This window comes from Mastomys coucha, unplaced genomic scaffold, assembly GCF_008632895.1.
Source record: "Mastomys coucha isolate ucsf_1 unplaced genomic scaffold, UCSF_Mcou_1 pScaffold21, whole genome shotgun sequence".
In the NCBI taxonomy this organism is placed as follows: domain Eukaryota; kingdom Metazoa; phylum Chordata; class Mammalia; order Rodentia; family Muridae; genus Mastomys; species Mastomys coucha.
Window position 1 is genome coordinate 123,155,464 of NW_022196904.1, and position 26,902 is coordinate 123,182,365.

The 26,902-nt window shown below is 43.9% G+C and overlaps 1 protein-coding gene across 1 annotated transcript in view; it reads right to left on the reverse strand.

Moving 5' to 3' along the window:
• Positions 1-26,902, reverse strand: part of Adam12 (ADAM metallopeptidase domain 12) — a 335,037-nt gene that overhangs the window by 111,261 nt on the left and 196,874 nt on the right. Inside the window, exon 4 of the mRNA XM_031388629.1 lies at positions 10,026-10,104. Within this exon, the coding sequence (XP_031244489.1) occupies positions 10,026-10,104 (79 nt within the window). The remainder of the gene's footprint in view (positions 1-10,025; positions 10,105-26,902) is intronic.

Here is a 26,902-nt window from a genome sequence, read left to right on the forward strand (position 1 = left end):
AGGTCCAGCTCCAGTTCTTCTTTAGTAGTAAGGGGTTTCGTGTAGATACCAGGAGGGAAAGGGAATGGGGTAGGCAGAGTGAGCAGACCTGTGCTTTTGATAGATACTCCCAAGCCTTGAGAGTCCAGCTCCTGAAGTACTCATGTACCCACTCCAGCTGTGGCCCAGTCTCTTGTCTATACATAAGATTCAGAGGCACTGCGGAGTAAAGGACTGTTGTAAGCGCTGTCATCATGGTGATGGGCTAACCTTCCAAAAGGCCTGACTGTGTGCAGGTCTTGTGTCTGTTGCTTTACCCCTACACCACATGTCTGGTGAAACACTCCAGCCAGGCTGGGATTTATACCAGCTATAGTGGAACTACAGCTGCTATCGTAAGGCCTACAGCTACTGCACTTGGTCTGAAGGCCCACCTGTAAGAGTTCCTACAAGTGCTGAGACCTTTAGAGTAAGAAGGACAGCACAGCCTGTAAGTGGCCTCAGAAACTCCCTTGGTTTCCCGTAAGTGGTCCTTATAGGTATGTTCAGACATCTTGCCTTCTCTTCATCTCTATAAACCTGGCCTTTAGAGCAGAGACTGTCTATCCAATCTCCAGCTCATCTAGGTGAGCCTGTATTTAACCCTGCTGTATTCTCAATGGTGGGTACAGTGCATGGCCCAAGCAGTTTTCCAGTCAACATGTGAGCAACAGACAGATATGTTATTACCAAACACTGCAGGCACTGAGAGAGCTGGCCATCTCCCCAGGGCTTCTGTGGGAATCTGAATACCCCACATGGCATGCCTATGGTCACCCACAGGCCATATTAGGAGTGACAGCATAAAAGATAATCCTTCCTTAGATGTAGCCAGCAAAGGACAAACTCAAATATTTCATCTTGGAAAGGAGACATAGGAGATTGGATTCCAGAGTTAAACTCGGCCACTGCTCTGAGTCAGGCAGCTTGCCCTAATTGTTATATTAAAAACAACAAAAGCACTCCAGCCCAGTGGTTCTTACTCCACTTTAAATTCAGGCTGACCCATTGAGGGATGATTAGAAGGGGCAAGGAGACGAGTCAGCGAATTCCCTTTGTTTTCCAGTCTGAGTCAACAAGAATCAAACTCCCAAGGCTGCATCTGACTCCTCACCAGAAACAAGGCCTAGCTGCTGGGCCTTGACTCTATTCAGGGAGCCAGCTCTTTGGCTCCGTATCTCTGCCATAGTGTGGCTGATGCTTTGGCTGGCATGACCAGAATGTTAGTATTCCCGTAGACCCCTCTCTCATGTGTTAGAACACTTGGTTACTAGGATGCTGTTTTGGAAGGCTGTGGAAGCTTTAGGAGGCAGGGCCTAGCTGGCAGAAGTGAGTCACTAGTGGATGGGCCTTAGGGGTATGGCCCCGCTTCTGCAGGATCTTTCCCTCTGCTTCCTGTTCTATGCAGATGTAGAGACATGAGGGGCTTTAGTCAAGTGCTCCTGTCACATTCCTGGTACTTGTGTCTGTAGATCATGGTGGACTGCATCTGCAAACCATAAGCCAAACAAGTCCTTCCTTCCTTTTTTCTTGTGAGATATGTGGTCATGGTATTGAGAAATGTCACAAGCACATAAAGGAGCTGGGCAAGGGGACCCATGGGTGAAAAGAGGACTTGGTCTTTTCCTAATTAGGAATGTGACTGTGCTGTTGCTCCTGGAGTCCTAAGAGGGGTGGGCAATCTATTCTTAGTTGCTTCTTAATTTCTTCACCTACTAAAGATAGATTCATCCAGTCAGCTGAAGATTGAATCACAGCATTAGCTTTTGAAAAGACCTTCTATCTAGTGTATCTTAGAGGGACACTGGCCTGGGCAGAAGTGAAGCCTCTAATAATTTCTACACCTTTATCCCTTTCCAGCCTATGAACTTGTCCTTGGACAGGACCCCTTTATCCAAACACTTCCAGGGAGAGTGAGAAGGAAGGGAGCAAGCCCCTGGCCCTATAAACACATCAATAAAAATGCAGAAAAGCACAGAGCCCACAGTGGTGATGACTATAAAGTTCTGGAACCTTCCACCCCAGCTGTTTTCTAGGAGGTCTGGAATTGTAGCTATTAGCTTTATTTGTGATCCAAGTCCAAACCTGAAATGGCAGCTCTTGGACCCTCTAGTACACTGTCCCAAATTTGTCCATTTTTCTTATCCTTACCTATTCTTCCTCCCTAGTGTGAGTATGTGTGTGTTGGGGACCAGTAAAGGAGATGGAAACAGAACATAAAGCTATAATTGTAGACATGTACCATATGTATTCTAGATCAATACATGATAGAAGAGCATCCTTCATCATTGTGAAGTTGGAGGAGCGGCCTTTCTAGGCTCTTTACTGTTTCTCTTTGAGACAATGGTTTATATAATGGAAATAGCTTGGGGGATTATGTCTAAAATGTATTTTAAATAAGATAGACAAACAAATAGAGGATAGAGTTAGCCTGCCTGGTGTAAACTTAAGCACTATGCTTATATATGAGGTCGACCCTTGGGTCCTACTTCCAATCTTTTCCTGTGGTCCACAATATTCAACGGTCCACTGACTCCTTTGCCTGCTGCCCCATTCAGATCCAACACAGACAAACTTGGGGCTTGTTGCTCTCTCTGCCTCTTCCTTCTAAGCAGTAACAGCTCCTGGAAATACTTTAGAGGACCCCATTGTCTGTCTGTGACCATATGGAAAGGAAAACCCTACTGACAAAATGCTCCTCACCAGGTATCATTTAGCACCTCCATTATCCATCTTTTTGGCCATGACATGGTAGTTTCCACTAGGAAACTCTCCATCAACTGCACCCCCTTACTTGGAACACGTCTTGTTTTCCATCTACCTGGACTTCTCACTTGGTCCTCTGGTGCCTTTGGATGGCACAGACCTGGACCATCTTTCTTGACTCCCAAACTTTCAATGCCCAAGTCCCCAACTTCTTACTATTAATAAAGGATTCACAGCACTTCCACTGCTGGATTTTCCCCACTGTGAAAACATATCAAATATCCCTTCCCTACTGAACTGGCCTCTCAAAGTGATTTGTACATACTTTATTATATCAAATAGTTTGTAGTAAATATGTTTTTATTTTATTTTACCTTATTGTAGTAAATATATCCAAAGTATTTTTATATGTGTTTTTATTTTTAAGTGCTTCAACTCTTTAGTCTAATTTGTGGAGGTAAAGCTAGTATTCTGCTGGTTGAACTAATATAGTAACTAGTAGTGTTTATGTGCTGATAAATGTATTTTATTCAACATATTCCACCCCCACCCAACAGATGAATGGAAGGATGGATGGCTTGTGAATGGAGACGCTGTATTGATCGAGTGAGTCATTTCTTGAAAGCTAGTACACACAAGAAGCCATGTAAAGTTCTATGAAATCAGAGAGGGGTATCAGAAACATCACTACCTAGTCAAGCTGTTACAACCTACACAAGAGGAAGTAAAGACTAGATGAGGAGAGAGATAATTATAACACTCTGAATCTGAAGCTACTAATATAATAAACCACACTGTTAGAATTATAAATATTGAGCTATCCTTGCATTCCTTAAAAGGAAGTTGAAAATTGTATGCTGGGTAGGTTAGAGGTAATTTATTTGGGATATTTACAATTGTTTTCTTAAATAATACCAGCCTATAAGATCCACTTCACAAGTACCTTTTTAATCATTTGGTAGTATTTAATTCTGTCCAAACTGTCTAATATTCTCAGGGCTGTTTATCCTCTTATAGACATAGCAGAACTCACTTGTCAAAATCATTTGGGTTGGATACCATGTTTTGTGGGTAAAACACTAAAATTTTGTTTTGATTGTTTTGAGACAGGGTCTCATGTAATTCAGGCTGGATCTCATGTAAGCCTAGGCTGGTTTTGAACTCTTACCTCTTGTTACCACCACCTAAATGCTGGGATTACCAATATGTGCCACTATGTCCAGGTAAGAAAAACATCATTCTTGATTTGATTTCTGCATATAATGTTTAGATTTTTTTATCTTAGCTAATGTTGATAATTTCCATTTTTCATTCTTTAATTCTTTTACATATGTGGGTATTTTGTCTGTATGTGTATATTTGAGGACACCATGCATGCAGTTCCTGCAGAGGTCAGAGGGGTCACCAGAGGACCAGAACTGGAGTCACAGATGGTTGTTAGCCATGAAATGGGTGCTGGGAATAGAACCTGGTTCTTCTGCAAGAGCAAAAACCACTTTTAACCACTGAACCATCTCTCCAGCTTCCAAGAATTCTGCATTTTTAAGATGCTGGTCAGTATTATTCATAGCTTTGCTGTGATTGAAATGGTCTCTGAATAAAAGGTGTATCTTCAGTGTTGTCTCTCACTCATTCTGCTAATGTATGTTCATATATTTATTTTTCAAATGACCAGATTTTTGATAAACTGCTCCCCTCTTCTCCTCTTCTCCCTCCTCTATCTGCATGTTTCCTTTCCATTTCTGTTGATTTTCTGAATCCTCATTTTCAGCCACCTACCCCTCTCACCCGGCCTGTGGGTGATCTCAGAGGTTTCCAGTGTCTTTCTTGATTAACTAAGTGTGTCAATGTCGTTTCTGGAGAATTTTCTCTTGGGGAGCAATTGTGAAGTTTAAGGGTTATGGTGGTTTGGGGGGTTGCTTTTAAATTAATAAACTAAGGACTAAAAAGAAGCTTTAAGCCTCTCACCCCTAATTTTAATGGATACTTTAAATTTTAAGAAACCCTATAATCAGGAGTTGGCTTAAGGCATCAACTACAGGTGAATCTGTAGATTTAAAAGCCACAGTCCTTTTCAATTACATTTTAAAAAATATATTTTGAGAATGCCCCTGCTAGTATAAGCAGTTGCACAGCTTTTTCAATAGCCTTTTGTTTATCATTATTTATTTATTTGTGTGTGTGCATGTGTACCACTGTATGCATGTATAGAGAAGCCAAAGGTCAGCCTGAGGGACTCAGTTCTCTCCTCCTACTGTGTGGCTTCTATGGGTCAAAATGAAGTCATCAGGCTTGGCTGCAAAGGCCTTTCTTTACTCAACCGAGCTATTCCACAGGTTCTCACTACCAATTTGACTTGTTTCTTTCTCATTATATAACTACCTCTTGGTCACTAATATGTCCCTCTCTCCCTTCCTCTCTGCTCCTTTTGCTACTTCACTAGCTTGTCTGATGTCAGTGCTTTATTTTCTTTTTATTCAGATCTATCTACCCATTCCTTAATTGATTTCTTTCCATTTTATTTGTGGAGATTTGGGTCTTAACACGTCTATTCAACCTATTTATACATACAGTGAGATTTATGTGTTATGTTATTTTAATCTTATTTCTTCCTGTTTTATATTTACCCTCTTCCTTTTCTAATCCTTTTTCTTTATCCTGCCCTGTACTAGGTTGAAACAAGATTTCCATAGATAGCCTGTTATTTGGAAGAATACATTGTTTTTCTGTTCTTTGGATGTTTATTCTGAAAATGTTCAGGTGCCTCATATTTTACTTATCAAAGTTAATCAGCATGCCTATTATTTTATAAAACAAACTCTTAAACTGTTTTAAGTATGTTTCTCTGTCTTGTTTGAAAACACCGAAACATAGTCCCTCCTAACTGTTATTTTAAATAGATTTATTTGGTGCAATTGTTTTGCTTGCTATTGCTTCTGACCTTCTACACTGGTATTTAGTTTCCTTCTTGATGAGCTGTTCTGTGCAGGGCACTCTTGCCTGGATAGCCTTTGTTAGGCTCTGGGAGTAGTAAGTTCTTGACTTGTTGAACAGGCGTGGCTGTGTACTCCTGGCTTTGGAAAGTCATTTCAGTACAGAGTTGAGGGGCCAGTTACTGCCCTACTCCCTGTAGTTTTAAAATTAATTATTCTACTTATTTACATTCCAATGCTGCCTCCTTCAGTCTTCCCTCCCAGAGTTCTTCACCTCATTCCCCCTTCACCTCCTTCACCTCTGAGAGGGTGCTCCCCCTCACTGGGACATCCCCCTTCTCTGGGGCATTAAAGTCTCTACCAGATTAGGCACATCCCTCCCACTGAGGCCAGACAAGGCAGTCATCTGCTATGTATGTGTAGGAAGAAGGGGCACGGACCTGCCCATGTATGCTTTTTGGTTGGGGGCTCAGTCTCTGGGAGCTCTGAGGGGTCCAGGTTGGCTGACACTGTTGGTCTTCCTATGGGGTTGTCATCCCCTTCAGCTCCCTCAATCCTTCCCCTAACTCTTCCACAGGGGTCCCGGACATCAGTCCAATGGTTGGCTGTAGGTATCTGCATCTGTCTCAGTCAGCTGCTGGTAGAGCCTCTCACTCCATCATTTAACTCCATCATTGTTGATGAGATCTGTTGCTTCGGTTGTCCTCATTTGCTACAAATCGCTTTGTCTCAGGCAGTTTTAAGATGTTCTCTTTGAAATCCTACAGGTTCTCTGTAAATTACCCTAGAGTATTTCTGTTATTTCTCCCAGGATTGGTGGGATTTTGTTAATGTTCATATCTTCCTTCAATCTGGGGACACCACTGTCATATTCTATTTGATTACTGCTTCTTTTCTACACTGAGTACTGGATTTTTGTGGAATTTCCATTAGATTTATCTTGTTCTTCAAATTTTTCTCTGGCTTTTCTCCTATCTCTGTTCTGGGAAGGACTTGTTTTCTCTCTTCTTCTGCCCATGGGAACTCCATCACAGTGCCTTTGTTGATTGTCTGGCTTGTGATTTTTGCCTTAGGGTTCATCTTTAAAAATTTATTATCCTCTTCTCTTTTTACATGGTCACCTCATACACTAAGGCTGTAGAAAACTCTCTAGGGAACACTCTAACCCTGGCTCCAGCCTGGACTCAAGCAGACTTCCCTGGTTTGAGAGTGGCATTGAGGTCATTATCTGACTGGGAATATCAGCCTGATGATGATGATGATGATGATGATGATGATGATGATGATGATGATGATGATGATGATACTCAGATTCTGGATATGGGCCAACTCATTACCAATGCAAATAATACATGTGAAAGGATTCATATTTTTCCTTCCTTATTCTTTTCTTCCTTCCTTTCATGTGTGTGTGTGTGTGTGTGTGTGTGTGTGTGTGTGTGTGTGTAAAATCTTTCGGTTCATGACACCTGGCAGACAATTCTTTCTTGCCTTCTGTAGGGCTGGAAGGGTTCTTCATAAGAAGCTTCCCTGGGAAGCCAACCTTTGTGAGATTCTAAAGGCAGACCTTCAGTTCTTTCTTCTCTGCTCTAGCACCTGGCCTTTATATTCCTTCTCAGTCATCTTCACTCCTTCTCTCTCTTCCCCTCCCAGCTCTGAGTCCTGAGAAGCCTTTTGGAGTCCCATGGCCCAAACTTAGTAGCCAAATCTCTAGCTATCCCTGCCCCCATACATCATCTTGTTAATTTTAGAGAGGGTTTCACTATGGCCTGGGCTAATCTAATCTGGAATTCACTATATAGCCTAGGCCTTGGGTTTGCCGTCATTCTCTTGTGTGTGTCCCAAGTACTTGATTACAGGTGTGAATCACTACACTTAGCTGATATCTCTTGGACTGCTTTTTTTGATTCACTTTTAAGCTTGACATTTTCACAAAATCTTGTAGGTACTTATTTTGTTTTGGATTTCTGTGTCTTCTTAGGACTTGGAGAGCTGGGGCAGCTCAACCTAACATGTTCCCAGATCAAGAAGTGTCCACTCCTAAGTGCCAAGTCACAAAGATGGTCTGAGGAGAGTGCTGGAGGCCTGACACAGAAAATAGAGGGGGTCCCAAGAGAAAGGGCAACTCCACTGCCTCGATTATTTTTTTTCGAGACAGGGTTTCTCTGTGTAGCCTTGGCTGTCCTGGAACTCACTCTGTAGACCAGGCTGGCCTCAAACTCAGAAATCCCCCTGCCTCTGCCTCCCAAGTGCTGGGATTAAAGGTGTGCGCCACCACAGCCTGGCTCGAGTTGTTGTTTTTTTTTTTTTAAAAACAAATGGACGTGCACATAGTTCTTTATAACAGGAGGCCTCTTCTTTCCTCACAGGGCATTTACTTTGTCCTCTGCTTTTGGAATCTCATGGAATTTACATGGAGGGCTGTGTGTGCACACAGATGCACAGTGTGTGCCAAAGGGGCACAAATGAACATGGGCCAAAGTTACATATAGAAGTGCAAACAGTCTCAGAGATGGCTCAGTGGGTAAAGTCGTTCTCTGCTAAGCCTGATCATGTGAGTTCTATTCCTGTGACCTGAATGATAGAAGAATAAAAACCGATTACCACAAACTGTCCCCTGACTACCACATGGACATACACACATATGCACACACTCTAAATATTTTTAAAGTTCAAATAGTAGAACAGCTGGTCAGGAGGTGATAATTATCATATTGTGGTAGCTCAACAGAGGGTATGTTGTGCATTCCTTTAAGGTAGGTTCAACATGATCACCTTCCCTTTACATTTCTTTAAAATAATGCAAAGTTTAACACAACAAAACTCAGCTGTGGCAAGATTGCTTGCTAAGCCACCTCTAATTCTAGCCAAGCTTTCTGGCATGTGAAGTGGAAACGTAGGGTTGTTCAGAAAGCACGTTGGATGGAGTTTTGCTGCGGCAAATGCATGAAAGTGGACACAGGTGTGAAAGGCTAAGGCCGACTCGTGAAGGAACATTTCACTGAAGCAGATGCAGGAGAGAGAATGTTCTGCTAAGGCAAGCACATGAAAGGACACGTGATGAAGGATTCTTGCTAACAACACACATGTATTGGTTTGCCTTGCCTTGCATTAGTTAAGCTGCATTTGTCGGGACTCTATAGAGAGAAATGCACCAAAAAACTTCTGGTGGTGTGCTGCAGTTTCTTGCTGCTTGCATGGACTCGGGCTGATCGGGTGCACGTGCTGAGGCAGGGCCCATGCTGAGGCAAGGCACGTGGAAGACACATGATGTTTATAAATTGGACTCCCCAGAGTGACAGAGACAGAGCTTGGCTTGCTGGTGCAGCTAGCTGTGCGATGCTTGTAGGTCTTGATTCTTTGCTGATCTTTGCTTTGTGCTGATCTTTGCACAGCTGAGCAATTCTCCTGGTGTTCCTCTTGGTCCCTCCTGCTGACTGGGGTAAAGGCTGAGGCCTGGCTGTCTCTGCTAGGTCGTGTCACCACTGTTGCTAACCTGACTCTACCGAACTGGACTGCTGGTGTCTCCATGAAGTGTTTTCGGGATGATCGAGCTGCCACTGCCTGCTAAGCTACCAACTGAACTGCCGATTTCCAGACAATACATAAGAGAGTTACCCCAAAGAACCTTCCTAAACAGATTCACTTCCCCTGTATCCTTTCTTTTCCACTACCTATGGTGGGCTACAAGGGAGCTTAAATCATTTAAGAACCATTATTAAAAGTAAGGTTTGAAAAAATTAAAGTTACAGTCAGGACTGCTTGCTAAGCCAACTCTAACACTGGCCAAGCTTTCTGGTAAATAACAATCTCCTCCTCTTCTTCCTCCTTTCTTCCTCCTTCTCCTCCTCTTCTTCCTCCTCTCCTTCCTCTTCTTCTTCCTTCTCTTCTTCTTCTTCCTCCTCCTTATCATCTTCTCTCCCTGCCCCTCCTCGTCCAATTTTGCATTTAGGCAGGAACTCATTATGTAGCTCTGGATATATAGACGAGGTTGGTCTTGAACTCACCAAGATCCATGTGCCTCTGCCTTCCCAAGTGCTGAGGTTAAAAGTCAACATCACCGCATCTGTTGCATCACCTTTCTTTAAAAGCTGTTTTTGCTTTTGTTTTGGGGAAGGGTCTTATTTTATAGCCCAGGCTGTCCTAGAATTCACTCTATAACCTACACTAGCCTCTAACCTCGGTGATCCTCCTGCCTCAGCTTCCTGAGAGCTGGAATGTGAGGTGTGAGCCTGGCTTCTCCGGGGATTCTTAGGGCCTAGATTAAGAATCTGGGGATGTGCTTAGCTCAGAACAAAACAGCTACAAAAGTGGCCATGTACAGATTCCACGTACAGAGTTCTGTTGGCCCAAACATGCAGGAATTACCGTGTAATTTCGAGTGAGGGAGACATCAGTTCCATCTTGCAGATAATGGGTCTCCGTGAAGCCATTGGCAATGAGTCCCCTGTGGAAACAGAATTGACATTAAAAGATGACTGTGACATGCATAGACAGACTGCCATGAACCTCTCAGAGGTGGGGATGAGACACCCCAGGGGGGCTCACAAAGGGCTTCACCTATTCATGTTTCCAGGGAGAATTTAGAGGGGACCCAAGTAGGAGACAGTCTACAACAGATGTTTTAAAAAGTTGTCATGTGGTCCCTGTGAGGTCCCCTTCATTTTTCTGATTCCATTCTTCTCAGGTGCAAAGCTTAGCATTCACCATGTACCTGGATGGATATATACCCCCAATACCATACCCCCATGACACATCATACCCCAACTATATCCCATCACCACCAGACCCCATTGAGGTTTGGTTTGTTGCTATGTATTGCAATGCTAAATACTAGCCTCCAAGGTCTGGTTGCCCTCAGGGATGAGAGAATCCTTACATATACCAAGTAATGCTATGTGATCTTGCTCCTTAATTTAAAACTATTGGTCGAATAAAGATGCTGACAGCCTATAGCAGGGCAGGAGAGAGGTAGATGGGGCTTCAGCTTCCAGGCTTGGGATATTAGGAGGACCATAATCAGAGAAGAGAGAAAGAGAAGGTGGAGGGAGGAGAAGATACTGTGGTAAGGGATCATAAGAACTGACCATGTGGGCTGGCCAGTCAGAGTAAGAGCAGCCCACATGCAACATGGCAAGTCATATGTTAGGTTTATTGGCAGGGAGATAGACATAATAGCATAGAGGGTAGATATCTGCTCAGATCTAGTACTGTGAAGGTTTATTATAAATACAAAAGTCTGTGCCTTTTATCTGGGAACTAAATGATCTAAGACAGGATAGAAACCCCAGATTGACTTTAAATATTTTCCACAATAACAACCCAGCACAGTACATAGCATACCCCTTACCCCAAATCCTATCCTTTATTACAGCTGCACAGATAGATTTCCAAGTTGGGAAAACCCATCGCCAGATGTCACATTGCCCACAAACTCGAATCAGTGGTGAAGCCACTGGCTGGGCAAATAGCTTTGGATCCAAAGATATTTTCCTCATAAGTGAGAGATCCAGCTATCAATATTGAAATCTCATAGAAGAGGGTAAAACAATATCGAAATATTGTAAGTGATACAAGTATGCAAAAAAAAAACCCAAAACCAAAAACAAAAACAAAAGCAAACAAACAAAAAAAGCCTGACTTGGCTACACTGAAATCTGAATTTCCAACATAAGATAAATTCTGGAAAACCCCTTGTGTCCCCAACTAAAACTATGACAGTCATCAGGTCTTCAGTGAAGCCACTGCATAGGATAGTTAGGTTTTAAATGATTTTGCAGCCTTGAGATTATGAGCATGGTTTCATCCTGGTCAGTGCAATGTAGGAAAGATTTCCTACACACCCACTGTGTATAGGTTTTAGCTACTGGGTCACTAAGATAATTATACCAGCCTCTGCTCTTGAGGATGCCACAGCCTGGTACAGTGACAGAAGGAATTGTCTCAGAGTAGGAAAGCTGTGTTCTTGGGTGAACCACTGTGCATTAGATAGCGCATCAAGAAAGTATTGCAGAGGGAGCAGGGAGCTGGGCGCCACTGTGTCGAAACAGAGAGAGGAGGAGGCTGAAGTTCATCAGAGTGTGCAGGGGTTGGGGGGTGGTGTCCCAGGCTGAGGATGGCCATGACAGGCTACCTGGAGGTCTGGGACTGGGAAGCCAGCAAGGGCAAGAAAGGGCCCTACACGGAATCTGATCTTATCTGTCAGTGCAGTAGAGTCCAGAGTGGTTTCAAATTCTGCGTCCCTGGAGGGCAGTGGAGGGGATGGTGCTGTTGCTCTTCACACCACCAGTTCTCCTGGGTGGGGTCAAGTGACAAGCATGTGACCCAAGCCCAGCCAATTGCAGATCTCCTTTGCAGAACTTGGGGTACTGGGACTACTGGGAAGAGGCTTTTCCTCACGTTCTCAAAGCTCAGAGTGTGCCTGCAGAGTTATTGCCACAGCCGGCCTCCACTGGGAGAGGATGCTGGAAGCAGACAAATATGCTTTCTTGTAGTGATGAAGGGAAGAAGAGCGATGGTCCATTCTCTTGTATGCTGTAGCATCTCTTCTCTCCAGTAAGCCTCTCTTTGGCTTGAGCTGGTTCCACCTGAGTTTCCTGGCAAGTACCTCAGTTTTGTGAGGTGGGAATGCTGGGGATATAATAGAAAAGACTTTTTTTTTTCCAAACTCAGATTTCTTTGGTGTTCTTCCAGCCAAGTTCACAGCAATATCCCTGTTCAGGGTAATACTGAAGTTTTACATGGATTTCAATACATTCAAGAAACATGCGTGGCTATTTTAAGTCAGTTAGGCCGTGGCAGTGGGTGGGTCTGGATACGATGTCCTTCTCTACGAGTGTTTGTTTCAGGACAGTGTAGCAAAAAACAAAACACTGAGAGTTGACAACCACACATGGATTCTCCTGTGCCCTCAAGAGTTTGCTCACCTCCAGAGTGTTAGAAAACACAGTTGACAGGGCTTCTCTGGTGGCAGTGGGGTGTCAGAACAAAAGCCCATCCCTCAAGTTCTCTTCTTTCCTCAGCTGTGCAGGCCTCCTGGGAAGGCCCATTCTCAGGGAGCGCAGCAGCCTTGCTGCCGTGTCTGGAGCAAAGCAAATAGGAGCAGGGAGCGAGCCAACTGGGCAGATGCGGTGGAGGAGAATGAAGCCTTCCAGAGGCATTCCCAGGTTTTAACTGTCTTTGAAACGTCTTTTGAGTCAGAGAAGATACAGTCAGGTACACACTGAGGTTCCAGAGAGTTCTGACTTACCACTGCCTGCTTCTTCAGGTCCTGGGGTGGGTGGCCTAGAGAGGCAGCTCTGCCACTCATGACCCTACCCCGCTTTTTAACCTTGAGTAATTCTCCTCTGGTTCACACTTCCTCTAGCATGCTGTAGTCCCTGGATGGTTCTAGAACATTCCACCAAGGGCTTAGCCATTTGCAATACCCTGTGTCTGGAATGTTCTTTGCATGTTTTGTCAAGTGGCTGACTTCTTCGGACCTTCCTTCTCCGAGTTACTGGAAATGCTGTCTCCCCAGGGGCCCCCTCCTCTGATGTGGAGTCTGAAGCAGCCCCTTCACCATTGCCCACAGCAGAGCCCTTTGGTTTCCTGTAGAGCATTCCAATTTGGTTTGTTTGATCTGTTTACACTCTGCCTCTCTCTGCTCTCGAGAATGTAAGCCATAGGGGCCGTTCACTCACCATTTGGGTCCCAGTGGTGCAGACCGCCCACACAGCCTTCTTCTTAAGCTAGGAAAATTTTGCTGAGCACTTCCTTTCTACATTTTTTTTTGAAATTATAATTTAATTATAACCTTTCTCCTTCCCCTCTCTTCCCAACAAACCTTTCTATATACATGGCTTCCCTGCCTTGCTGCTGCTGCTTCCTTCAAACTCCTGGTCTCTTTTTTACTAATTGTTATTGCATGCATATATGTATATCCACATCTACATCTATATTCTGAAATATAACCTCTTCATTCCATATGCTGTTACTTATATTATGTCTGTTTCCAGGGCTGACTGTTCGGCACTGGACAACCATTTCATGTGCTCTTCCCTGGGGAAGGCCACCTCTCCTGCTGCCAGCTTTCCTTAGTCACCTACAGTTCTTTGAATAGGGTTGAGGCTTTTTTTTCCCTTTCTCCCTTCCACTTTGGCCTGTTCATTGGGTTCTTTGGCGCTGTCCTTGTTCAGCTCACGATGAGCAGTCATGTTGGTAATACTCTATGGGTGTAGCTTCTGACATTTGTAGGAGACACAATCTCACAGAAAACTCTACCATCCTTTCTAGATAGTCTTTCCTTCCCATCTTCTGCAAGTTCCCCAAGCCTTAGGTCTGGGAGTGTTTTATATGTGTCCACTGGACAGGGCTCCACGACTCTGCATTCTGATTGGTTTTGGTTTGCTGTAGCAGTCTCCGTCTGTTGAATACTTCCTATGAGCCAGGTATCTGCTTGGCCCGTAGCATCTCATTTAGCCTCCACAGTAGCTAGCTATGGGGATCTGGGCTCTGATTTTTGTTCATTGATTTGTTTTCTGTCTCTTGAGAGAGGTCCAGCCTGGCTTTGAGCTCCAGATCATGGTTAGGCCTCTGAGAGTACAGGCTTGGGTTAGTAAACTCAGCTCTAGCTCTAGACACTGTTCTTAATCTAAACTTAAAGGAAAAAAAACAGAGATTCAAGGAAGGTCAGGTGACCTGGGTAAAAGTCTCACTCTAATTGGTACTTTTTCAAAAGGAGATTATTTATTTTTATTTTATGTATATGAGTGGTTTTCCTGCATGCATGTCTATGCACCACATGCATGTCTGGTGCCTACAGATGTCAGAAGATACCATCAAATCCCCTGGAGGTGGATCAATGGATGGCTGTAAGACACCATGTGGACTCTTGGAACTGAACCCAGGTCTTCTGCAGTGTCTTAGCTAGGGTTCTCATTGCTGTGAACAGACACCATGACCAAGGCAACTCTTATAAGGACAACACTTAATTGGGGCTGGTTTACAGGTTCAGAGGTTCAGTCCAGTATCATCAATGTAGGAGCATGACAACATCCAGGCAGGCATGGGGCTGGAGGAGCTGAGAGTTCTACATCTTCTTCTGAAGGGTGCTAGCAGAATACTGGCTTCCAGGCAGCTAGGATGAGGGTATTAAAGCCCATACCCACAGTGACACACCTACTCCAACAAGGCCACATCTCCTAATAGTGCCAATCCCTAGCTCAAGCATGTACAGACCATCACATGCAGGAATGACAAATGCTCTTAACTCCCGAACCCTCATGCCAGCATGAACTTTGTGCTCTTGTGCCTTATGGAGTCACCAGTCCTTCCAAGATGGTCAGGTAATGCCTCCTGAGCATGTGTTGCAGGTACCATGTGAAAAAGTAGAGAAATGTGTAGAGTGGAATAAAGGCTAAGTAAATGCACAAATGCAAGAGTCAGTCCAGGGCAGCATAGTGACTCATCCATTCAGAGGACTCCCTCTCTCCTAGGTGACTCGTTGTCCACCCCTCTCTCCAGTGCATTCGATGACACCAAGCAGGTGCTAGATCAGAGTATTCTAAGATGCATATCTACTATAAAAGTGTCTGGAAGTCAAAGTCCCCTGGAGAAGATGAAGGGGGGCAGGCAGATGGACAATGGATGTATTGGAAATATGACAGCAACCATCTTGTACTTTTACCCAAAGGGAAAATCAAATTAGATGCCTCTACATCAGCAAATGGCAGCAGAAGGCGGATGCATAATTTCAAGAGAACATTCCTTTCCTCTGCTTATTAGATTAGCCGACCTAACAAGGCATTCTCTTCCTCTCGACACTAGACGATGAGAGGCATCTCAACTGTGCCAGGAGCTGATGTTGCTGGTTTCCGTTTGCTTTGGTGTTATTAGCGATAACTAAATAACTCACATTTAGCCAACAATTATTGTGCTGGACTCTGAAGGGAAAGCAGAGCTTGAGCTCCCCACCTGGGGAGGATAGATTCAGAGGGGCCACAGCTATATGAGACATAACTAGAGCTCTGCCTGGGGTTGGAACTGCTTCCAAGCCTGCAGCTAGCCCAGGAGGTGATACCCAGAAGGTTTCAGAAAGGCAACTGGAAGGAACCAGTTACCTCTGAACAAATGTACAGAAGAGCAGACACCGAGGACATTCCAGCTGGGAGTGGCCACGCACTGAAAGGCCAGAATATCAGGGTAGTAAGTTGGGGTTCTTGGCATATTGAATGTGGTAGTACATGCAGCTCCTACACAGATGTGTGTGTGTGTGTGTGTGTGTGTGTGTGTGTGTGTGTGTGTTTGCTGCTGAGATAGGTAGCTAGGAATGGATCTTGCAGGCTGTTACATTTCACTATATTTGTCCTCTATAACAGGAACTATGACCAGTGGTGTCATGAGCTGACAGCAGCATTGGAACACTCCTTCACTTTGACAATGACATGGAAAGGACTTTGAGGGGAAGGAAGGAAACAGGAAGACTACAGAGGAGGCCAGTGTGAGTGTACAGAGGCTAACACTATAATATCCATGAGTCACACCCAGGAGGGGCCTAGTGCAACCCCAGATGCTGTCAAAGGCTGGGGTGGGAGGAGGTCACCTGGGATGGGACAGAAATTGGTGAGCTCAGTTCATCCACATTGAGTATGTGATTTGGAAGGACCTCTTCTTGGCTCTGTGCATTTAGCAGCTGACTCTGTGTGTGGCTTGTGGGATGACTTGGAGCAGAGACACCGTGCAGTGTGGTGGGAGACAAGCTGGACTCCACCCTTTCCATCGGAACACTGTATTTTCTGATTTCTAAATCTTTGGACACACATAGCTGAAAGTGGCCATTTAGGCTTTTCAGTAAAATGTTACGACATAGGTAAAGTTCTTATAAAATATGCATTTATGAAAATGCTTGGATATTGAATCAAAACACAGACGACCTCCAAATGGATTTTTTGGGATCAATATTGAAATTACACTTCCCTGAACTTAGCATTATGTAATTTAGTTATATAGTTTGAGTGAGATGAATTCCATTAACGTGACCCATGCTAGGCTTACTCACGTGTTCTCCGAGAGCCCCTCTCCTGTCCCCGCCTAGAGTGAACTTTCCTCCTGTGCTGTGCCAGGATTTGGCTCCAGGACTTTTCCTTGTCCATGTTATTTTTTTGCTTGCTTGTTTCTCCCACAGTGAGCTGGGACCCAGGGCAGAGTGACATCCTAGACTAGCCCAGTGCCTGACACATGGTGAGGATGGATCACAGCAAACACTGTTTATAGAAAAGCTAGTTGATTTAAACTGATTAGACCAATAAATGTAAACAGAGCTTAAATGGGTGCCTGCTCTCATGTACACATATTCACAAGAAGACTTACATGTAAATGTAATTAAATAAATTAAATTAGAATCACAACAATAGTAATAATGATAAAGAATTTTCAAAGTTTGAAGGCCATTTAGATAATCTCTGACTCCTTGGTATCAATTTTAAAACTGTTTAAATGAAAGAAACAGAGAAATGGCAGAGCAGCATCAATTACTTGGGCTATAAGAATTTATGGTTAATATGTCAACCTCCCCCATTATTTCTTTGAAGAATGCACATAAGGATGTGGGTTTAATCACCCTGTGCGACACAGTCACACAGAAGTGTCACAAGACAGCTCTCGCCTGTCAGTCACCTCAGCAGGCACTGTGGATGCTCTCTCCAATTGAATCATGTGTGTGTAGACTTCAGTGAATTTGTCCTTGTGGAGACACATCTGATTCTCAGGTAGAGCCTCTGACCTGAATCCATTTTCTGCTGCAGATTCATCACAGATTATTATTCCACAAATTACAAAGTCATTCATATAGAAATGTGGGTCATGGTTTTCTCCTGCTAGAACATGGACCTGCAGCCAAGGTGACTGAACTGGGAGATGAAGCACCTAAAGCTAATGTGGCACACAATACCAATCATAGTTAAAAACCAGGATCTGTGCTTGCCTACTAACTATGATGGCCATCTTTTATCTAATATCATCTAGTCCTATATTAGAGCTAGGTAAATTTAGAGTCAGTATGCAGAAGCAGACCAGCACACACCCTCCTGGACTCCCATGGACTATGAAGGATGTTTTTTGGTTTGTAGCAAAAACCCTAGGCTGAGCAGAATCACTAATTTATTAATATGACATCTGTGGAAGGGGTAGGGAGATATAAAGTTAGAGGAGAGGGGCGGGTGGAGGCCTCAGTTGGTAAAAGTGCCTGTTGTGTGGACACAAGGGCCTGATCTGGGATTCTTGGCACTCAAGGACTAGCTGGGTACACTTGTACCCACCTGTAACCTGTAGGTACAGAGTGTGAAGGGAAGGAGGAGGCAGGCAGATCCCCCTGAACTCATTAGCTTCTAGTCCAGCCAGTCAGTGAGCTTTAGGCTGAGTGAAAGCCCTTTTCTAAGGGTGAGGTGGAAAGCAATAGTGAAAGACACCCAATGTCCACTCCTGGCCTTAATACAGATGTGCACACAAGAGCAGGTGCACCAATGTGCACATGTATATACACACACACTGCAATACACATGTATAAACACACACATACACACACAACACGGAGTGGAAGAGAGGAGAAGGAGGCAGACAGATAAGAGCTGGAAAATGAAAGCAAGGGAGAGAATCTGAGAGGTCCCATCTTCCTCCCAACTTTGCTGGCATTTTTCAGAACTTGCTCTTTGTAAATACTGTTCTTCCCTGTTGTCCCTGGAGGAGGTCAGTGTCACCTGGTAACAGAAGTGCTGGGTTCTTCATTTGAGGGAAGGAAAATGAAGCATTACCATTGCCCACTGGCACCCTCCTTATCACAGCCATAGGTATTGTCACTGTCCTGTCTACTGTCGTGTCTAGTTCCCTGACAGAGACTCTGGGGCATAAGGACTGTTTAGCCCTGGCTACATGAAAAAGGAACAGTCAGAAAGGTTAAGTAATATGTACAGAGCGAGCCACATAGCTGAGCTCAGGGAGATGGGACTGGACTGTTGGGTTCCAAAGACCATCCTTTCTAACCTCTGGTCCACACAGCCTTCCTAGGAGGAAATGCCCACCCATAGTTCTGAAGGCCTGAAATACAGCAGCTGTCAGCCACATCCCAGAAGTGTATCTGCTTTGCTGGAGTGAGCATATGGTCAAGAAGGCCCAGGGTGCCTTTCTGCACTCAGTTCCATTTAGTCACAAAATCCAGGCTACTTTTAGTTATAATTTCAGCATTTGTTAAAAACATTATGGCACTCCATTCATTTTAATCTGTTATTCTCTATTTACTAAAATGCTCAAAATATCAAAACAAATGATTTCTGGAACAACAACAACAACAACAACAACAACAACAAAAACAACAAAGTTCTCTTTGCCCAGATCTTTCTCTCTTAGTTTCTAGAAACTATTAGAAATAAAACTGTTGATACAGCATTTTGGAAGCTGTACCAGAAAATTAAGTTGTTTTTTTTCCCAAATGATTTCATAATATACTGCCTCCATTTGTAAGTGACAAATGTGCAGAGTTTTGGATCAAAATGTGAGCATCTGTACAGAGAACTGATGCCATCACTGTCTTTGGGATGGCTCTCTTGACTTCAGCTACTTTCATACACCACTGATATCAATGTCACCTCAGCAGAAGCCTCTCTCAAGTCCCAGGACTTGCTTTAGTCACCTTTCCTGGTGCTGTGATAAAATAATCCTCATGTTTCCAGGGAGAAAGGCTTTGCTTTGGCTCGAAGTTTGAGAATACACATCATGGCAGGGAAGGTGAGATGGAAAAGCTTGGGGCAGCTGGGCAAGCTGAATTCAGTCAGCAAAGAGAGACAGATGCTGCGTATCCAGTCTGGGGCCTCAGCCCACCATTAGAGCAGGTCTTCCCACCTCAATTAACCTAGAAACCTAACCTTAGAGGCATGCCTGGAGGCTAACCTAATCTAGATAATTCCTTACCACCATGCCCAGAAGTGTGTCTCCAGGGCATTTTTAGGTCCCATCAAGCTGACAATCAGAATTAATGTCACTGGACTCATTTGTCAACCCTCTGTCCAGCCAAGATGTCCAGCAAGTGAAAATGTCTTCTTTCTAGTCCTCGGCTCTCCCACGAAAGCCTTACGTCCTTGAGCAACTGTCACTTGTTTGAAATGATCACATGTTATTTGAATGTAGGCTATCTTCATTGTATGAGAATTGTCAAATTTAAGTAATGCAGTTAGGGGAGATGGGCTACAGATAGAATAGAAAAATTGGAAATGCAATTAACTATTTTCACAGACAAGTAAAGCCCCAGGGCCACTTCTCTGGGAAAGGATCACAAGGTCAGAGCTAGACTGCCTGCTTCCAGTGCTCTGTTGACCTGGGCAAATAGTGGGTTTCCTCAGGCTTCAGTACTTTTCTTTAAAGAACAAAAAATACTATTAGCAGGTGGCATTGGTCTAAGCTTCTACAAAGCCAAGTCATTTTATCTGCATTTTCAAATGTATGTATTTTTCAAGCAGGATCTTGTGTATCCCGGGCTAGCGCCATAGGAGAGAACGATCTTGAACTTCTCATCTTTCTACCTCCTGAGCGCAGACTACAGGCACAAGCCACCATGTTTAGTTTAAGTAGTGCTGGGAGATTGAACATAAGGCCTCGCATATTCTAGGCAAGTGCTCTACCTGCTTAGCTATGTCCCCTGTCTTTTGGGTTCAAATTTCTCATCTGCAACACCCTGGGCAGAAAGGCTTTTGTTTGGAGATCAGAGGCCACACAGAATAGCTAACAGCTTGCCCAGGGTCACACAGCTGGCACCCTGTAAGCAGTTTGATATATATATATATTTTTTTTTGCTAAGCAAATTATTTAGTCTTACAATGAATGGCCTCTCTGCCCAACTCCCTGTAAATGAAGGACTTCTGCTTAAGGTGGCAAGATTGCCTTTGAAAGCAATTATAAAAGATTTCTAGTTTGTGTTGACTTCTTCCTGTGGGTTGAACCTGAAAGGCACAGGAGGAACAGTATGAGTCTGAAGGACACTTGTTCAGGTGAGGTCATCTATGGCAGAGCAGGAAGAGCTGACACTACTCTTTACAGAACTATAATTGAAAAAAATCGAGCCTACCTAATATTGATAATAAACTATAATCTATGCTTTTCAGACAACCTAGATATTATCTGAAAACAACCAAATGCATTTAATTCCAGAAGCCAAGTCAACTTTGTTTTTTTTTTAAGATTAACTTTTTTATTTTAAAAAATTATATGTGTGTGTGTATGGTAAGGGGCATATGTCCATATGAGTGCAAGGGCCCACAGAGGACAGAGGTTCACCTTGAATTCCCAGGAGAGGAGCTGGTGTCTCAAACACTGTAAGCCATCCAAGGTGGGCACTGGGAAACAACCCCTGCTGTTCTGAAGGAACAGCATGCACTCTTGAATACTGAGACAACTTTTAATTCCTTTTAAAAAGATTTTTATTTTAATTAATTTATTTTTTTACACTCCATATTTTATTCCCCCGATCCACCCTCTGTCTGTTTCACACCCCATACTTCCTCCCCACCCTCCTGACTCCACGTGGATGTCCCTACCCTGCACCCCACCTGACCTCTAAACTCCCTAGGGCCTCCAGTCTCTTGAGGGTTAGGTACATTATCTCTGAATGAACACAGACTCGGCAGTCCTCTACTGTATGTATGTTGTGGTTCCTCAGAAAATTGGAAATAGATCTACCTGATAACCCAGCTATACCACTTTTGGGAATATACTCAAAAGATGTCCCACCAAGCCACAGGGGCACTTGTTCCATGATGTTCAAAGTGGCCTTATTTGTGACAGCCAGAAGCTGGAAACAATCTCCCACGACAGAAGAATGGATACAGAAAATGTGGTTCATTACACAATGGAATACTACTCAGCTATTAAGAACGAGGACATCCTGAGTTTTGCAGGCAAATGGATGGAACTAGAAAATATCATCCTGAGTGAGGTAACGCAGACCCAAAAGGAGATGCATGGTATGTATTCACTAATAAGTGGATATAATTCGTTTTTAATTGTGCATGGTACCCTGATCTGAGAGTGACATTTAGGAGCCTGTGGTCCTTGATGGTTCGGGAATGCCATAACCTGAAGTTCTTTAACTTGCTACAGTAACACAGTAAAGGCAGTATTTAACACCTTTTACAGACAAAGGAGCAGTCTTAGAGATGTTAGGAAGTCTGTCCAAAGTCAACACAGCTACTCAGGAGTTAGGATGCTAAGACAGCTTACATCCAGCTCTTGAGTACACATCTACTTGTAAGTGGAGAAAAATGTTTTCTTTCGCTTACCCAACACCAGGCTTGGATGGTCATTTCAAGGAACAATGTATCCAACTAAATAACTGCATCTAACATGCAGGAGGGTTAGAGCTGAGAAATGTGCCTGCTCAACCTGCCTGGTGCTATATTGGAGAAGAGTGGGGTTACTCTGACAACTCTTGTCACTTAAGAGGCCAGCTTTCAGTTCCCAAAGGGTTTCTGTGAGTATCTAGGAAGGAAAGTGCAAAGGATAAAAATTTACATGTGAAGATGAAGGGATAAAAATTTACATGTGAAGATGAATCTTCAAAATAGGTCATAAATCCTACACAGAGTAGCCAGGCTCTACCTCTTTTTCTGTGACCTTGGCCACAAGGCCTGACCCAATGTTGGAGTGTTCTTATCTTCAGCAGGGGTGATAGTATCTGCTTTCGAAGGTTCGATATTTCAAAACATTTAATAAATGCTCTTGGCTACACTGTACATTTACAAAAGGCAATTATTATTTTTAATTATGTACATGCAACTTTCTCTCTCTCTCTCTCTCTCTCTCTCTCTCTCTCTCTCTCTCTCTCTCTCTCTCTCTCTCTCTCTCTCTCTCTCTCTCTAGCCAGAAGAAGGAGTCAGATTTCTGGAGCTGGAGTCATAGGCAGTCCTGAATTGCATACTTGGGTATACTGGGAGTCAAACCCAGGTCTTACTGTAAGACCACTACCTGCTTTTAACTGTTGAGCCATCTGTCCAGCCCCAACAAAACTAGAGTAATTATCGTTCACTAGCCTGTGACTCTCCTCACCCTGTCTTCTGTTCCAGCTTACCCTTCTCTCTTATCTAACCCGCTAGGGGAGCCTCACACAGCCCCACACTCATTTTGACACCATTATGGTCCTCTCTCCTCACCTTATGAAGCCATGGCGATATTTTAAAAGGAGTTCTCAAATCATGACATTCCTGTATACAGTGCACACTGCTTCTGACAGACTCTTGGGCATGGTCAGGCCATTCTGCTCTTGAGGGTCCATTTGGTTCCCTAAAGCCTGTGTCCTTGTCTTGATCTGTAGTGGACTTCTTTCTTCCTCTCCATGGCCATCCAGTAACCCTAACCACACAAATGTCCTCTTCTTGTGTCAGAGTGACCTTCCTGCCAGATTCTCTCTCATTCTGAGTCTCCTATTTGCTTACCTTCTGGGCATTGCATGATCCTTAGTAGCTTAGGGGTTTGTCTGAGGTGTACAGCCTCATCAGGGCAAAGGCTGTCTGTCCCCTCAGTTCTTAAAGTAGTGCCTCCAAGTTAGTGTGTGCTTGGTGGATGTGTGTTGAGTGAGCTGTTAATTACTGCTGCATGGCTGTGACTAAAATCCCCACAGACAGCTGAAGGAGGCAGGACTTATGTTTGCTCATGGTTCCCGAGAGTTCATGCACTAGTATTTATAGAATTCGTCATAGTTTCTGTAATCAAACCCAGGTCAGATAAGACCTTACATGTTTAATTCAGTATGTTACTCCCTGGATTCATGTCCATTTTATTGGCAAAATGGTATAACGTTATTAGGCATGTGGGGTCGGGGAGAGTCTTCATGTCAGAGAGAAAGGAGAATGGAGGAGCAGAGACAACATCCCCCTAAAGATCTGTCTCCAACTATCTACTTCCTCCAACCAGGCCTCACCTCCTCAAGCCTTCAAAAATCTCTCAAATGCTCACAAGCAGCTGGGGAGTTAGCCTGGGGGGGTGCATCTTATGTGCAAGGCCAGCAAGTGGGAAGAGGGCTCAATAGAGAATGTGCCTGACATACAGGCATGAGGACCTGGATCCCCAGCATCTATGTAAAAGCTGGATATCATGGCTGGCATGGTATTGCATGGTGGGAGGTGGAGACAGGGAGATTCCCAGATCTCACTGGCCAGCCAGCCTAGCCAGTCAGTGAGCTCCAGGTTCAGTGAGAGATGAGTCAGAGATAGATAGATAGATGAAGACACTGATATCTGGCCTCCATAGGCATGTGTGCACACATATAGGAGCACCTGCTTATATGTACAGATGTACAAACATGTACAAATGCCACAAACACACACATGCACAATACAATGAAGAATAAGAAAGATACATTAAATACAGTAACAGATAATATCAATAGTAATTGTATAGTTACTACTTTCCTGCTTTGAGGAGGGAGTAGAAGTTATCATTACTCTAAAGTCAGTAACTTTCAATATCAACAAAAATCCTGAGGAGATAAGATACTCTGACCTTTAAAAATTCCATCATTTAGGACCTATTTGGTATTTAGTTCATACAGAACTATATATAAGAACTATATATATACACACACATATATATGTATATATAACATGTGTGTATGTATATATGTTATATATATTATATAGATATCTTCAAGAAAATGTTTCTAAATTGCTAGCATTAATGAAACATTTAGCAAGTTGTTAGGAACCATCAAACCAACACACTTCTTTTGTTTGTTTGTTTGGAGATAGAGTCTCATCATGTAACTCAGGCTGGCATGGAGCTCAAACACCTTCTAATCCTTGAATACACACCCTTGAACTTCAGAATGAGTGTGTCTGGTATACGTGTCCCTTCCACATACCAGCTACCCTTGGAGAGAACTCAGGTCTGCCGATTGGGTAAGCATTTTCCCAGTAATCTGGATGCAGTTCAGCCTCGCTCTCCTCACCAGCACTGCATGAAGAGGATCTTTTATTAATTGGTGCTCGGGGCTGAGGGGGAGTTTCTTGGCCTAGACGGAAGCCAGCCAGCCAGCTCCCAGGCAGACGTGCAGGCTGGCCAGCTGGGCTCTCTTAGACACTGACCTACATTGAACCAAGCTCACAGAATGTGTGTTAGATCAAATTTGTTCCTTTCTGCTTGCTCAAAGTGAGTTCTGCTCTGCAAATTTCCATGCTATCGCTGCCAGAGAGTGATACAAGACAGAAAAAGACCCCTCCCTCCATCCCAGAGATTTCTAAACCAGCCCACAGAACTGCTCGCGGGCTCTTGCAGAGGCCACCGAGAAATGCCTCCGCAGTTTGAGTAGATGGTTTCCTTTCTTCCTGAGATGGGGCCCCCAACCTGAGTGTGCAGAGCTCCCATCAGTGGGGCACGCATGCTTTCCTGCTCAGTTGAGTTGGGACATCCTAGGAAAACCCGGGTGTCTGCCAGCAGCCAGCATGCACTGCAGGAGAACTTACAAAAGGGAAGTCTGTGTCTCTGGGACGACAAGAGGATATAAAATATAAAACTGTAGAACAAAACAATAAATCCCACCTGAGTTCTACTTGCTGGATTCTATCTTCAGGGAGGGGGTGGGGCTGTTATGTCTTCCTTGCTTTAAAGAAGCTACAGGGAGTACTTGTACTCCTCAAGCCGGGTGTATCTTCCTCTCTGTAATTGACCTCCAAGAGCTGATCTCATCTCTCAGTTTCTTCTCTTTTCTGTCTTGAACAAAGCTTTGCTTTTAGGTCTCATGTGGCCCAGAGCCCAGAGAAGAACCATCCAAAGCCAGGCCAGTACCAATGGGCCATGGTTGGATCTCTTTCCAGGACAAAGGTCCTAATGATCAATTATTCCCACAGTAGGCCTTTGACTTGCCTCCTTCTGCTAGATGGGCTCTGGAAGGAATACTCCCCAGCGCCTCCATTTCCCATTCACTTCCAGTCCTGTAGGTTACACGAAAGTGTAGCTAATCCTAATGGCTAACTTTCTACAAGACTGTACGTAGAGCAGTCAGAACAATGAATGGAGTGTTCTATGTTCCTCTCGTGATCTGTAGGAGAGGCCAATAGGAATGGCTGCCTGGAGTCAGTCAAGCAACGTGCTACATGACTGTGCTTTCTGGGAATGTTAGAAATTGAAATCTGTAATAGGCAACACGGCCTCAAACCGTAAAATCAGTTAAAAACTGTGGAAGGGGAGAGAGTTGGTCCACATTTGATTCACATAGTAATTTCTTGTATTTGTGATGTCTTTGGAGTTGTGCACTGTACTAACATTCTAATGCTGGGAGCACCTTTATAAAAAGCTGGCAACTGAGGCAGTGTGTGTGTGTGTGTGTGTGTGTGTGTGTGTGTGTGTGTATACATGCATGTGCCTGGGCAGGTGTGGAGACAGGAGGCTAATATCCAGATGGCTTCCTTAATCTCCTCCCTAACTTACTGTTTTAAGACAGGGTATCTCACTGAACCTGGAGCTCACAGACTGTGATCCCCTAGGTTCACTGTATCAGTTGCTAGACTTACAGATACATGTAGCCATGTCATCACATTTTTACAGGGGACTTGGAGATCTGAACTCAACAGGTCCTTATGGCTATGCAATAAGCACTTTACCCACTGAGCTATCTCCCAGCTTTGCATTTTCTTTTCATTGTAACTTTCCCACTGCTGCAGCCCTCAAATATCTTTTTTTAAAGATTTATTTATTTATTTTATGCATATGAGTACACACTGTAGCTGTATAGATAGTTGTGAGCCCTTATCTGGTTGTTGGGAATTGACTTTTAAGACCTCTGCTCACTCCAGTTGGCCCCATTTGCTCAGTTCCTGCTCACTCCAGCCCAAAGATTTATTTATTATTATTATAAATAAGTACACTGTAGCTGTCTTCAGACACACCAGGGGAGGCCATCAGATTTCATTACAGGTGATTGTGAGCCACCGTGTGGTTTGCTGGGATTTGAACTCAGGATCTTTGGAAGAGTAGTCAGTGCTCTTACTGGTCGAGCCATCTCACCAGCCCCCAAAATATCTTGGGGTGGGGTGTTTCCTCCATGTACTGACCCTACAACAGAGTTTTCTTGTCTAGATGGATGTTGGCCAGAAAACACACATATAAACACACAAACAAACAAGCAAACAAATAGCATGCTTCCAATCTTCTTGGCTTCCTAGCCCTGGAAAATGCAGTGATTCCTTTGTTCTTTCTTCTCTCCCTCTCTTCTTCTCTTTCTTTTTCTTTTC